The sequence below is a fragment of the Rutilus rutilus genome, assembly GCF_951802725.1.
Source record: "Rutilus rutilus genome assembly, chromosome: 14".
Taxonomy (NCBI): Eukaryota; Metazoa; Chordata; class Actinopteri; order Cypriniformes; family Leuciscidae; genus Rutilus; species Rutilus rutilus.
Window position 1 is genome coordinate 17,884,831 of NC_140219.1, and position 13,138 is coordinate 17,897,968.

Here is a 13,138-nt window from a genome sequence, read left to right on the forward strand (position 1 = left end):
CAGTCACTGAACTGTCACTGTCCCGTCTGCACTTGTGTAACTGCTCTCTGAAGGAGTGGCCTGCAGTCATGTTGCAGTGGCTGAATTGTTTCTGTCCCATGTGAAAGGTTGATCTTCTGACACTGTTCCCCTAGTTAGTCTACTTTGTGTTCAGTGAGAGATCCCACAAGCGTGTGTGACATTCTCTGCCCCGCCGTCTATATAGACCCCCGGCTTGTGCGGTTGTCATCATCTTTTGCTTTCCTGCTGCTGTCATGGCCCTGCTGAGAGTGTCATCGTACCGTAAGCTGTTTGAGGAGGAGCAGTGGAGCCAGGCTGCAGGACGCTGTGGAGTCCAGGCCCGCTCCGCTGCCAGGTCAGTGCTTTTAGATCTGAAAGCCTTACACATATTGCTGGTACATTTTAAATGAATGTATTGTAATCAGCATAGAGTTGCTATTTTGGCATTTCAAAGCATTCCTCCATATAAAAGTTTATTGGCTAAACATCTACAAAATCGAGATTGTTGGCCAAGTTTAATTTTCACTTTGCTTTGTTTCTTAAAAAATTAATTTGATTCACATCTGGAGTGGTTATCATTATTATTGTATGAAAAAGTTTTGGGTCAGTAAGTCTCTTATGCTCACCAATGCTGCATTTATTTATTTAAAAAAACTAATATTGTGAAATATTACAATTTAAAAGCTGGTTTCTATTTGAATATTTTTTTCAATGGTATTTGGAAACCATGATACAAGTTCTTCTTTCTAGGATTCTTTAAGCATTTATTTGAAATGTAATTTTGTTTTTACTTCGTCTCACTTTTGACCAATTTAATGCAACATTTTTTAATTAAAGTATCAATTAAAAACAAACACTTACTGACCCCTAACTTTTGAACTGTGGCGTGTACTGTATATTTCTTAGTTTCCTAAAATACTTGACACTGAAACATTTTCAAATGTTTTCTATTTACTTGTTTGGATAAAATATTTACCAATTTAACTTTTTAAACTGTACCATGTAGTCACACTAGGAGCTCTGTGTGAATGATTTGAATCTTTTAAACTATGACTTCACTCTTTATTCTTTGAATTATAAATACACTTCATAAATGTGTTATTAGTTAAGCTCTCTTGTGTACTTCCTCATTCCCTTAAATATTGTTTGCTTGGTTTGCTTAGAAAATAAACATGCCATTTCAGACATTGGAAAGCTTTCAGTCTGTTTGACAGGGGTAGAGTGCCTGTGAGTGAATGTCCTGAGCTGGATTTTGCTGCAGCTCGTGCCCTAAACAAGGAGGGTGTGGCTCGATTTGTCAGTGAGCGCTCTGTCATCGCTGCCCTCAACGATCGCCTGGCCGGCCTCATCAATGTGGTGAGACATGAAAATGTTCACACTCACACCCAAGGTTCTGCTGGGTAACAACCAGCTGTGCTCATGCTGAATCTAATGGTCTCCCTGTGTGTGGCCCAATTATCATATTTCCATGATGATGTTTAATGGGGTCAGTCATTTGCCAGAGGGTGTGAAGAAAATCATATTAAGGCCATGAAGATGCTGTCACGGTGTCCTCTACTGCATAGTGTAATATGAGCATAAGCCATTACTCGTATGTATTGCATGTCCTCTACTCTCATACGTTACCTTATTTGTGGCTGAGGTAGGTTCGGTCTCTAGAGGAGGAGAATGAATCTCTTGAGGCTGAAATCATTGAGCTGGAAGAGAGACTAGAGTCAGAGCAGATCACCACCACCACCGTCAGCATCAGCAGCCCTGCCGACTACAGCCTGGAGGCTGTGATAGAGAGGCTACGGAAAGAAAAGGTACCACTCAGAAACTCTGGCCTGAGTGGTGATGGATATTTATGCTTTACTTGATAACATTACATTGATTTAAGCTGTGTGTGTTTTCTCCTCAAATGTCAGTTTCTTTAACACAATCTATTCTGTTGATTCTTTCTTTGCTGCTTACTGGTTGTTTACCTCTTAGGAGGAGATTTTATGTAACACAGAGGAGCTGAAGGGTGAGCTGCGGTGTCTGCAGATGAAATATGATCAGGTGGTTGAGCACAAGACTCTCATCCTGCAAGAGCGGGAAGATGTTTCTTTGGTAATGAAAAATGCCATGAAAACTGCTGATGTTATTTGATATGTGATACACTGAGCCACATTTAAAGATAGATATTATAGAAAAATATACATTTTACATTAACATGTTTTTCAAACAGAACATATCCAATCAAGTGTTAATTTACTATTATTTATATACTATTATAGAATATTTATATACTTTAGCTTTTATTTGTACATTTTCATTTGTCATTTTAATTTGTGTTTATTTCAATTACTAAAAACTATTTTTAAGTTTTAGTTAACAATAAGCTTAACCATAAACGAGAAAAGTGTATCCTTCATTTTATGATAGGATGGTTTCTCAAGTTTAAAATAAATGTCACATGCCTTGTTTGATATTTTGTTATCTAATGTAATGAAATGAATACATTAAGTGTGACTTAAGTGTATCCAAATACTTTTTGGATGTCACAGTGCAGTACTGAACAGTAAGTATTCATTTAACAGATAAGCAAAACAGAAACTGAATCACCATGCCACCTCCCCACCAGACTCAAATCTCTGCATTCATACCCCCAGAATATATAACTTTAGTGAAATTCTACACTTTCCCCACCACTAGATGGCAGTGTTAGCCTGTGCTGCAGGTGGGGTGTTCTGACTCCAGTGGTGTGTGTGAAAGTCCCTGGAGTGGCACAGTACAGCTGCTGCTCCCAGATCCGCTCTGGAGAGTCCTGATTACAGGCCCCACTGACTCCCGGCCAGCGGCCATTCTGAAACCCGAGCTGCTTTCTGTAGAAACCACTCCGTCACCCCACAGATGTCAGAGCACATCTCCAGTAAAAGAGCAGATGTGGGAAAGCTTTCACTGTGCCTAATAATTCACTCATTCAGCCTCTCATATCTCGTAGATGCAACAGAGCAGGGCTTAGCGCTCAGGCTGGGCTGAGATGAGAATAAAACAGGAAGAGATCCAAAGAGGTAGTTATGATGGAGCCACAAGTATAATATAGTTGCAGTTGCATAAGTTAATATACTTTAGAGATATAAGCATGACGTTCAATATACAGTTTTGTATTGTCACTAGTTTAATTTCACTAAACTGGTTTTAACAATAGCAGTGGTTATATGAAGAAAAAAAAAACTGGCATGAGAATGTATGATTTTAAGCACCAGTGCTGCATCTGGCTGGAATGTGTCCACCATAGTGAAGTTCAGCCCTTCGGTGGTGTGGAATAGAGGAAGCAAATCGGCATCGAAATGCTGTCTAGACTCTCTCCCGTACTGGGCTTGTGTTCAAGCTGAGATAACGGGAACAACGGCCACTGTGCCAATTCTGGGCTCCGGGGAAGCTTGTGTGTGTGCTGTGCGCGTCCTCTGCCGCCCAGATCCATCGTCACACTGCAGCATTCACATGCAAATGCTTTCACTCTGAGTAATTGAATTCATCGCCAATTAATCAGGCACTTAAGATACCCAGATGAGCCGAATAAAATGGGGGACGTTAGGCTACGTACTGTATGTGGATCTCCTCTCCCCTGCATTGCAGTCTTTGCCAGGGCACAACCTGGTGGCACTGAGGATGCTCGTGATAGAAGATGTAGAGGGTAAGTGCATTGTGTTTGAATTGACCTTTATTTCTGCTTCCCCACTCAGGAGGTGGATGTAATTACCACTGACTGTCTAGCCCTTCGAGAGCAAGTGGCCATCTATGAGGAGCAGCTGGCCGCCATGGAGAGGCAGCACCAAATGGTAAGGCCATGCAGAATGTGGCGTGAAAAACACTTCTTGTTACTTCTTATTTGAAATCGGAAAATTTTGGCACGGGCTTGGGGGGTTTTGCTATTTAAGGTGTCTCCTCTGATCGTAAGGGGAACAGGTTTAGGGGAACGGAGACTGACAGGAAACACGGTTCCTCAAACACAGAATGAAAGAATGTCGTACATGGGGAGTCTGCGGGTACGCAATGGCTGGAAACAGGGAAATATCTGTTGACCTCCCTCTGGGACGTGCAGTATAACTCACTCCTTGCGTATGAAATGAAAACAGAAGTTCTTCTTGTTTTATTAACTGCTATTATTATCTTGATACATCTGCCGCTCTCTCATTATTCATGTTGACGAGAACAAGCTGAGACTCAGACTCAATCTCCTTTTCTTGAACACTTCATTGGGGCCAGATTAATGAACAGCTGCCCTATCTTGCACAGGCAGATATTGTTACCTGAGTAGAAACCAAAAGCCATGATATTGCGTTTGTTCACAGAGAATGGAGAAGCTGAGTGAGCCCAGGCCTCTGGATGAAGGTTCTCCCGCTGTATCCCTGCAGTTCCCAACCTTTGATATCACTCCAGCCATCATGGACATCAAGGAGTACTACAGCGAGCTGGCTGAGAGTCTCACGGTAAATTACACACCAGTATATACTCCAGTGGTCTGTACAAGCTAAATTGACAGCTTTGGTGGCATTTAGCCTACTGTTAAAAAATTTGTGTTCAGTAAGATTATTATTATTTTTTTAAAGAAATTATTTTATTCGGCAAAGATGCATTAAATTGATTAAAAGTGACAGTAAAGACAGTTATAATGTTACAAAAGATTCCTATTTCAAATAAATGTTGTTCTTTTGATGAACTTTTTATTCATTAAAGAATCCTGAAAAAATTGTATCATGGTTTCCACATAAAGCAGCAGCACAACTGTTTTCAACATTGATAATAATCAGAAATGTTTCTTGAGCAGCAAATCATATTATTATTATTATTGTAATGATTTCTGAAGAGATCATGTAACACTAAGACTGGAGTAATGATACTGAAAATGTAGCTTTGCCATCACAGGAAAAAATTGCAGTTCAAAATATATTAAAATAGAAAACTGTTAAATTGCAATAATATTTTACAATATTACTGTTTTACTTTATTTTTGATCAAATAAATGCAGCCTTGGTGTCGTCTTTCAAAAACATGAAAAATTCTTAAGACCCCAAACTTTTGAATGGTAGTTAATGTTGATTACCATAGAAAATAGTTAAAAAAGAGTAAGAGTTCGAGAAAGGCAGTTACAATAAAAGTAAATGAAACCAACGTTTAAGGTTTTAAAGGCTGGAATGTGAAATGTAATGTTAGAAAAGTCTAAATTCTACATTTTTGCAGTGGGACTATTATTTTATTTTATGTTAGTTATTTTATAATTGTTTTCTGCTGTAATCAACATTGTGCCACATGCTGTCAATTGAGTTTGTATCAACTTGAAACATTCCTTTTGAAGGATCTGGTCCCCCACCATCCACCCACCCCCACACTCTAAAAAAAAAGACGATTCTGTGGGACAGAAAGGAGAAATGTAGCATAATGTTCATGCTGCTCTTTTCCATATTATGAAAGTGAATGGGGATGGACACTATCCAGCACTGAGAAGGAACAAACAAGTTCAATATTCCCTATAAATGAGGACAGAATTGTCTTTTTGGGTGAACTAACCTCTTAACACAACTTGTATTTGTGCTTGTGCTTGTATTTTGTATTTTCCTTCCTCTTTCACACTTTACTTCAGGGGGCAGTTTTGTGGGACAGAGAGCTCTGTCCACATCTAGCACAGAGCACTATTGTCCCCTCTGTGTCGTTTGAGGAGTGAGGGCTCCCTAAAGGTCATCCTACAGCACCAGTGCCCTCTGACCCTGTTTGCCCCAGGAGTGGCTGCTCTTGACTGGGGTCGCGGTGGTAATCAGAGCTCTGGAGCGCTTCCCAGGCTCCTATGCAGAATGGGTCTGGAGAGGAGAAGAGAGCACTTCTACACCAGGACACTGGAGAGCCTCTATAGGCTCAACAGTCTTCTAGTGTGTGTTTGTGTGTAGGTGTAAGATAAGCAGGCCAAGAACAACTCCTGCTAGTAGTCGTATATACACAAAAACCAGTTCGCACACACACAAAAACACATCCTTTACCACCATTCCCTGTTTTCATTTGGTCTGCTTTTCTATTCATTGCTCTCTCAGGTGGTCTCAGAACCATAAACTGGTGCTTTGTTTCATTAGCACCGCACAAGGTCCAATTGTCTCACTCACAATTGATATTGATTGGGATTTGGGGGGAACAGTAATTGGAGGCTGATTTTTGACTGGTTGCACCTGCTCACCTGATGGGCCTTCATTTGCTCTTCTTTCTTCTGGGAATAATCAGTGATTCATCTTCACTGCCTGCTCTCTATAGAACTCAGCTTCATGGGTGGTAACTCTTCTTTAGAGATGCAAGAAACCTGAATTTGTAAAACTTTCCTGCATTTTAGTTTGAGTCCGCTGCCGCCGTTGATGCTGCAGGAAAGGGGAAGGGGAAGGAGGAGCAGCTGGCTAAGTTGACTGGAGGGAAAGTGAAGGACATCTCTAAAGAGACTGACGTGAATGTCCTCAAGAACTTGGTGAGTGAGTTTCCTCTCAACGACACAATTGAGCTCTGACCCATCAAAAGGCACTCCAGCACTCCAGACTGCCATTAAAATGGTTGCAAATGAGGCCTAAAACAAAACTTTTTCGACAATAATTTAAAATTTAGTTTACGTTGTCTATAAAATGCATCCGGTTTAATGACATTGTCTCATTAAAGTGCACACCACTGTTTTCTGTAATATCAAAACACTGTATGAGTTGCAAAGAAATTATTTTTATGAATTATTATGAAATGTCTCGAACTCACTCTTGAGTTAGTAGTTCAAATCAGACCCACTCGGTGAATCGATCAGATCAGTTACTGAGTTCACAAAAGACTCCCTCACTGAACTGCTAGTCATTATTTCAGTGATGATTGATTCTAAATGACCTGGGAACAATGTAAAAACTTCTAAATATTTCACTAAAAGTATCATTGGTGTATCACAATGCCATGTCCTCAGTCAGACTGACAGCGGAGGAATAAAGGAAGAGCACTCCTGCTGCCCAGAGTGTTTATTCTAAGAGATTGGACCGGGAGGATGTGAGGAGTGTATAGTCTATAACAGTGTTTATCTCTCTCACAGTCTTCCATTATGAACAATACATTTCACAGTCTGCCAACGCACTCTCTCCCCCAATCATAAACTTCATAAACTTCACACATTCCTGCAGTGCCTCGGGAGACAGCAAATCGCACTGAGCCGTAGTAATAAAATCTCACCTGTCAGCCTCCCTCACCGGCATGAAGAGAAACTTTAGGTTGAAAAAGAAAAGAGGCAGGGAAGGAAAAAGTGACGGATGCATTAGCGTACAGGGAAATCATTCAGGATTTATGTTTTAAATGATTAGGAGCCGCTTGCTGACTTAGTTTACATCCTGAAGAGCAAGGAAATCATTGGTCAGCCACAACTCACACCTTTACATTTGAGAAAACAATCAGGGTGGTTAGGTTCTAATTATTGTGGTTGTGGTCGTAGCCCCTCTCTTAAAATAAACCGACCGTCTCTAACCACACTGCTCACTCTCATAACACAGGATTCTGTCTGCTGATCAGTGATGGACAGTCTGAACTGCTTCATCTTGCTTCCTCCCTTCATACTACATTCTCTTTTAGTTCGCTCTCCTCATTTCTCCTCTGTCAGTTGTGTTTCCTACAGTAGCTTGTGTCAGAAAGCTTTGCAGGTAGGATAAGGAGTAGGAAGGCATCAATGCACATTTGAATCCAGTTTTTATGTTATGTCATCTCTACTAAAATGCCTTCAAACTGTCAGTTTTTGAAAGCAGCAAAAATGTCTCCTTCACAGTCTATGATATCCAGTTCATTGTTAGCAGTTCAGTGGTTGGTGGAAAGAATAATGACATCTGAAAGAGCAGTTGATTTAATTTCTAGTGTGAAATATGCATTGTTGTCAAGAAATATTTTTATTTTGGAAGCTCACTTGAATTCGGTTTAGATAATGACTTGACGAGTGATTGACGATTTAGATAATTGTGTTGTCTTGGAAGACTATTTGAAGGGGTCATTGACAATTAAGTGTCCATGGTAAAGAAAAGGAACACTCTTTTGAAATACTAATTTTAAACTTGTTATAATTTCTTAGAAAAGTATTCAAGTTTCATGTGGCTTGCAATTCTTTTATGCCTTTTTTAAGACAAAATATATACGTTTGAGTCTAAAAATGTCATGTGGTGAAACCAAAGTAAAAAGTATTAACTTATCATGGATACATGTGAGTGCACACATCTTAATCATTATTTTCAAAAACATTTTTCAATATATTATAGAAAAGTAAAAAAAAGTGTTATTTTATTTTAGCATTTTTTAGGTTTGCACCACATGACATTTTACAACCTGAATTAACCTTTCCTTGTTATAAAATGGTCAAATCATCTTCCATTTTAGAGACTTATTAACCTTGACACATGAGTGACGAGGCTTTTCTACATGAAATTAAGGATATTATGCCCCAATAAATTATCAAAATGAATTTTTATTTAAAACTTAAAACATACTCGTGCATAAAAGAGATGCACTGACGGCATTGTATATATAAATTGCATGTTTAATGTATTTTTGAATAAAGGAATGGATCCAGACAACAACAACAAAAAAGTTGTCACTGACCCTGAAATCAGTTTCTTTAAAACGCTCTCTATGATGTTACTGACTGACCTGGCAGCAGGGCAGCTGTCTTCAGTTTCACCCTATCTCTCCTGCCATTAAGAATGGACACTAGTGATCTGGTTGCTCTCTGAGACAGTTTGAACCAGACCAACCAGACCGCCTTACTCTTAATCGAGACCCAAAGCAGAGTAACAACCACTTTCATCGGTTGACGTATCATCAGCTTGTTAATAACAGAGCTCGGAGCCTCCCAGGATCTACCTGAAAGAGAAACAGAGCGTGCAATCTCCATCCATCTCTGACAGCTGACTGTTTAACTTACCTGATTACAGTAATTACTCACAGCAGGGCAGCTCGTGCACAGAGGTGTGGCTGACAGTTCTCTGTGTTGTGTTTGTTGAAAGGTGAATATGCAAAGTGAAATGTCAACAGTTTTCAGACATGCTCGCACAATTACTAATTTAAGACCAAAATAGGCATTAATTACAACATCATGTTTTGTTAAGCACAGCTCTTTGTTGTTATACATTGTGTATCTGCATCTTCATGTTTATGCATAGTGTCTTTGGACATAATTTTGTTGTCCACATTGCAGTTATCAAAACAATGAAATAAATGGAATTATTGAAATTGCATGGTGACAAATCAAAGCTATCCTTCAAATTGTATAAATCACAGCTCTGCACACTCTGGACAATCACACCAACTTCGCATGATGCCATCTAAGGTGATTTTTAAAGAGTATAGACCTCTCATATATTCTGGACACTTGCTGGATGCTTTTCCTCTTTGGTGCAAATGCATAGATTATTTTAAGCATAAGCATTTAGATTAAAATGCTATTAAAGATCAGAAATACACATTCAGTCAGCTTTGCCCAAACGTTTGACTGGTGCTGTATATGTGTAATTGCAGATTGCAGAGCTGCAGAAAGAGGTGGAAGAGCTGGAGAAGCGTGAAGATGAGTTGGAGGCTGAAATAGAATCCAAGAAAGCCAAATACCTGGAGGAGGTAGAAGAGCTGGAGGTACAAGCACTCGCTGTTCATATTTTTCTGCAGCAGCTCTCAGCATCTCACCAGTGTGTTGTTTCTGTCCAGAATTACATTTGTCAGCTGGAGGACGAGGAGGCTGATCTTCAGTTCCAGATGAAGGATCAAAGTGGGGACTATGAAGAACTGCTAAATCAGAAGATGAATCTAGACATTGAGATTGCTGCTTACAGGTGATACATGTTATCATCACTGTCACTATTGCTCATACATGATACACTACCTTTGAAAGGTTTGGGGTTGGTAACATTTTTTTTTATGTTTTTAAAAGAAGTCTCTTATGCTCACCAAGACGCATTTATTTGATCTAAAACAGTAATATTGTGAAATATTATTATAATTATAATTTATTCCATTGATGGCAAAGCTGAATTTTCAGCAGCCATTACTCCAGTCTTCAGTGTTACATTATCCTTCACGAAGCTGAAAACAGTTTAATATATTTGTGAAAACTGTGATACAGTTTTTTAGGATTCTAGTTCGAAAGAACAGCTTTTATTTGAAATGGAAATATGTTATAACGTTACAAATGCTTTTACTGTCACTTTTGAAAACTGTAACTGAAAAATGTAAATCTTACTTACCCCAAACTTTGGAATGGTAGTGTAAATCTTGCAGCTTGTTGCAGAGAGGTGTGCTGTTACTTTTCTAAGTGACCAGACTTAAGATTTTACCCTGGTGGTTGATAAAATGGACAAACCAGAGTATCATAGATGTTTGAGGGTGGGCTCTTTTAGACGTGAATCAGTAAACAACAACTTAACCCGACCTTAGCAAAAGCCCTGTCAATCAACCCTAGCATTGTGACAGTTTTTAAGTATAAAACAGTATTAGTATAACATTTTAAATATGACAATAATGGAGGTAAGACAAAAAATAAATTGAATAAGAAAAAAAAAAGAAAAAAAAAAAAAATCACAAAATATAAACAATAATAATCCCCCCTCTTTTAAATGCATTTTTACAGATAATGAAGGATATATGTGTTCAATTATGTCATTGCACTGCAGAGTAAATGGCTGTGACATAATTAACTATTCCTGAGGCCAAGATAGGTCACAGGAAGCGCATCCCCTTACAGTCGCAGAAAGCATGAAGTAATTTCCTTCTTCCCTAAACGCGTGTCTTTTCATGGCATCACCGGATTGGGAATACTCCCAGTCTCCTCTGATGTATGTGGCATGATGACACATGCACAAGGCATCCCTTGAAATGCCCCTAAAATAGAGGTTCCTGGCCTTTGAGGTTCAGGAAGCGTCCAACTTACAAACAAAGGCTCATTAAAATGGACAGAGTGAGCTGGTTTTGTCTTAGTCGACAGGCCATGCAGCTGTTGTCCCAACTCTGTGCCTTCTGCATATGTACATCATTTTTATCAATTATAAACTAGATTTATATTACAGCTGCTTTCTCTTCCTTCATGAATAAGAGATGAAGGCTTGGCTTGTATGTTCTTGCAGACTTTAGAGAGCTGTCTGCTCGACAAACCCCTAATGACACCATGCTGCCTTCTCAATTGCCATTTGGCTTGGGAAAAATCCCAAATGCAGTTTTTGCCAAATGCCGAGCGTCTCTGATGCATCATTCAGTCACATTCAGCATCATTATCAGTTCAAAACAGTACAGACTGCACATCATTCATTCCAGCATCTGTGCCGGCCTCTCGACAGACATTTTACCATGGTATACAGTTGCTTAAGATTATCCTTAGATCAGGGATACATTGAACCCTGTGACACTATATGTTCCCATCCAAAGCCGGGAATTTAACTTAATTGGAATATTACAGAAAACATTTGTAAATAAAGCACCTTTCCATCCCATCTGTTCAAGAGAACAAAATCGTCACTTCCTGGGAAAGTGGTGCTAAATATCTGTAATAAAAAGGGAAGTTGCTGCAATTAGAGAAGCCACTGTGGCTCTTTTTTCCAACATCATAAATGACTTGCGTCTCAGAACATGCAGACAAAATGCAATAAACACTGTCATGTTACCTTGCCTTCTGGTGCCTGGTGTTTGGGAACGCAATTGTTTGAGACGCTTCCGAGAGGGAGTTGAACCAAATCATTCTGATGACAGACTTTGGTCCAGGCATTTCAGAATTCAAACCAACATTTTAGATGCTGTGCAATGCGATTGGTCCACTGGTTAGTCCAGTTACCCAATCACATTCTCTGTTGAGGCAAAATCTAAAAGTTTTGTGAGGGATTTATTGGGGAAATGTCAGAAAAAAAATCTATCCGCCTCAATTGAGCACAAAACTTTTTATATAGGCATTTTTAGAATTTATGTGCATCTTGGCATTTCCATCCAGCGTTTTGTTTTTTTTTCTCAAAATGTGCATAAAATAGGTGGATGGAAACAGCTACTGAGATTCAGGTTAGTTAGCAGTGAAATAGTTACCCTAACCTTTCACTAGTGCAGATGAAAGGGGGGAAGCTCAAGCTACCATTTGGATCAAATAAATGCAGACTGAGTTGTTGTTGTTTTTTCCCTGCTCCAGGGGTTTGGTTGAAGAAGAGGTGGAGAGACTGAGCTGCTTGTAAGATGCAAGAATGTGATGCTCTTCTCTGGACTGAAGCAAACACAAAGAAACGCTAAAACCACATACAGTTCAACCCTTAACAATGAGTCTCACAAATCAAGATAGTAAAGAAAACAGCTGTCAGACACACTTAACCTTCTGAGCAGATGTAAAGCTTCACTGACAGATGAACTTCAGGGAGTGTGTGCAAGCTCATTGATAACGGGTCAGTGGCAGGTAACCCGGGGTCTTCAAGAAGCAGAAGTGGAAGTGTTGGGGGATTTTCAGCACAGGAATCTTCTACTTGCTGTTTCATCACTGATCACTGAACATACATGCACTATACTGTCAAAAAGTTTGGGATAAGTAAGATTTATTTTGAAAGAAATCAATACTTTTGTTCAGCAGGGATGCATTAAATTGAACAAAAGTGACAGTAAAAGGCATTTGTAAACTTACAAAACATTTTTATTAAAAAAATGCTGTTCTTTTGAACATTCTATTCAACATAGAAGTTTGAAAAATATTATAGTTTCCATAAAAATATTACGCAGCTTAACTTTTCAACATTGATAATAATAAAAACTGATCAGCAAATGATCTTATTAAAATGATTTCTGAAGGATCGCTTGACACTGAAGATTGGATTAATGACACATCACAGGAATAAATTACATGTTAAAAAATATATTGAAACACAAAGCAGTTATTTTTAATTGTTATAATATTTCACAATTCACTGTTTTTACTGTATTTTGATTAAATAAATGCAGCCTTGGTAAGCAGAAGAGGCTTTTTCCAAAAAATAAAAAAAAAATAAAAAGATCTTACCAACCCCAAACTTTTGAATGGTAGTATACATTCATGTTTCATTCACACTGGAGTTATATCACTCTGCAGATAGAGCCTGATGACAGACACTTTACCTTTAACCTTTCCTGTTCTGTCAAAAGCTATCAT

General features: G+C 38.9%; 1 protein-coding gene across 1 annotated transcript; it reads left to right on the forward strand.

Moving 5' to 3' along the window:
- Nucleotides 1-180: 180 nt before the first annotated feature.
- vimr2 (vimentin-related 2) lies at nucleotides 181-12,978 on the forward strand. The gene is made up of 10 exons (XM_084430869.1): nucleotides 181-355; nucleotides 1,215-1,356; nucleotides 1,647-1,805; nucleotides 1,972-2,091; nucleotides 3,711-3,806; nucleotides 4,320-4,457; nucleotides 6,341-6,469; nucleotides 9,520-9,630; nucleotides 9,703-9,827; nucleotides 12,158-12,978. The coding sequence occupies exons 1-10, from the start codon at nucleotides 255-257 to the stop codon at nucleotides 12,198-12,200; spliced, it is 1,164 nt and encodes a 387-aa protein (XP_084286995.1). The 5' UTR covers nucleotides 181-254; the 3' UTR covers nucleotides 12,201-12,978.
- The last annotated feature ends 160 nt before the right edge of the window (nucleotides 12,979-13,138 follow it).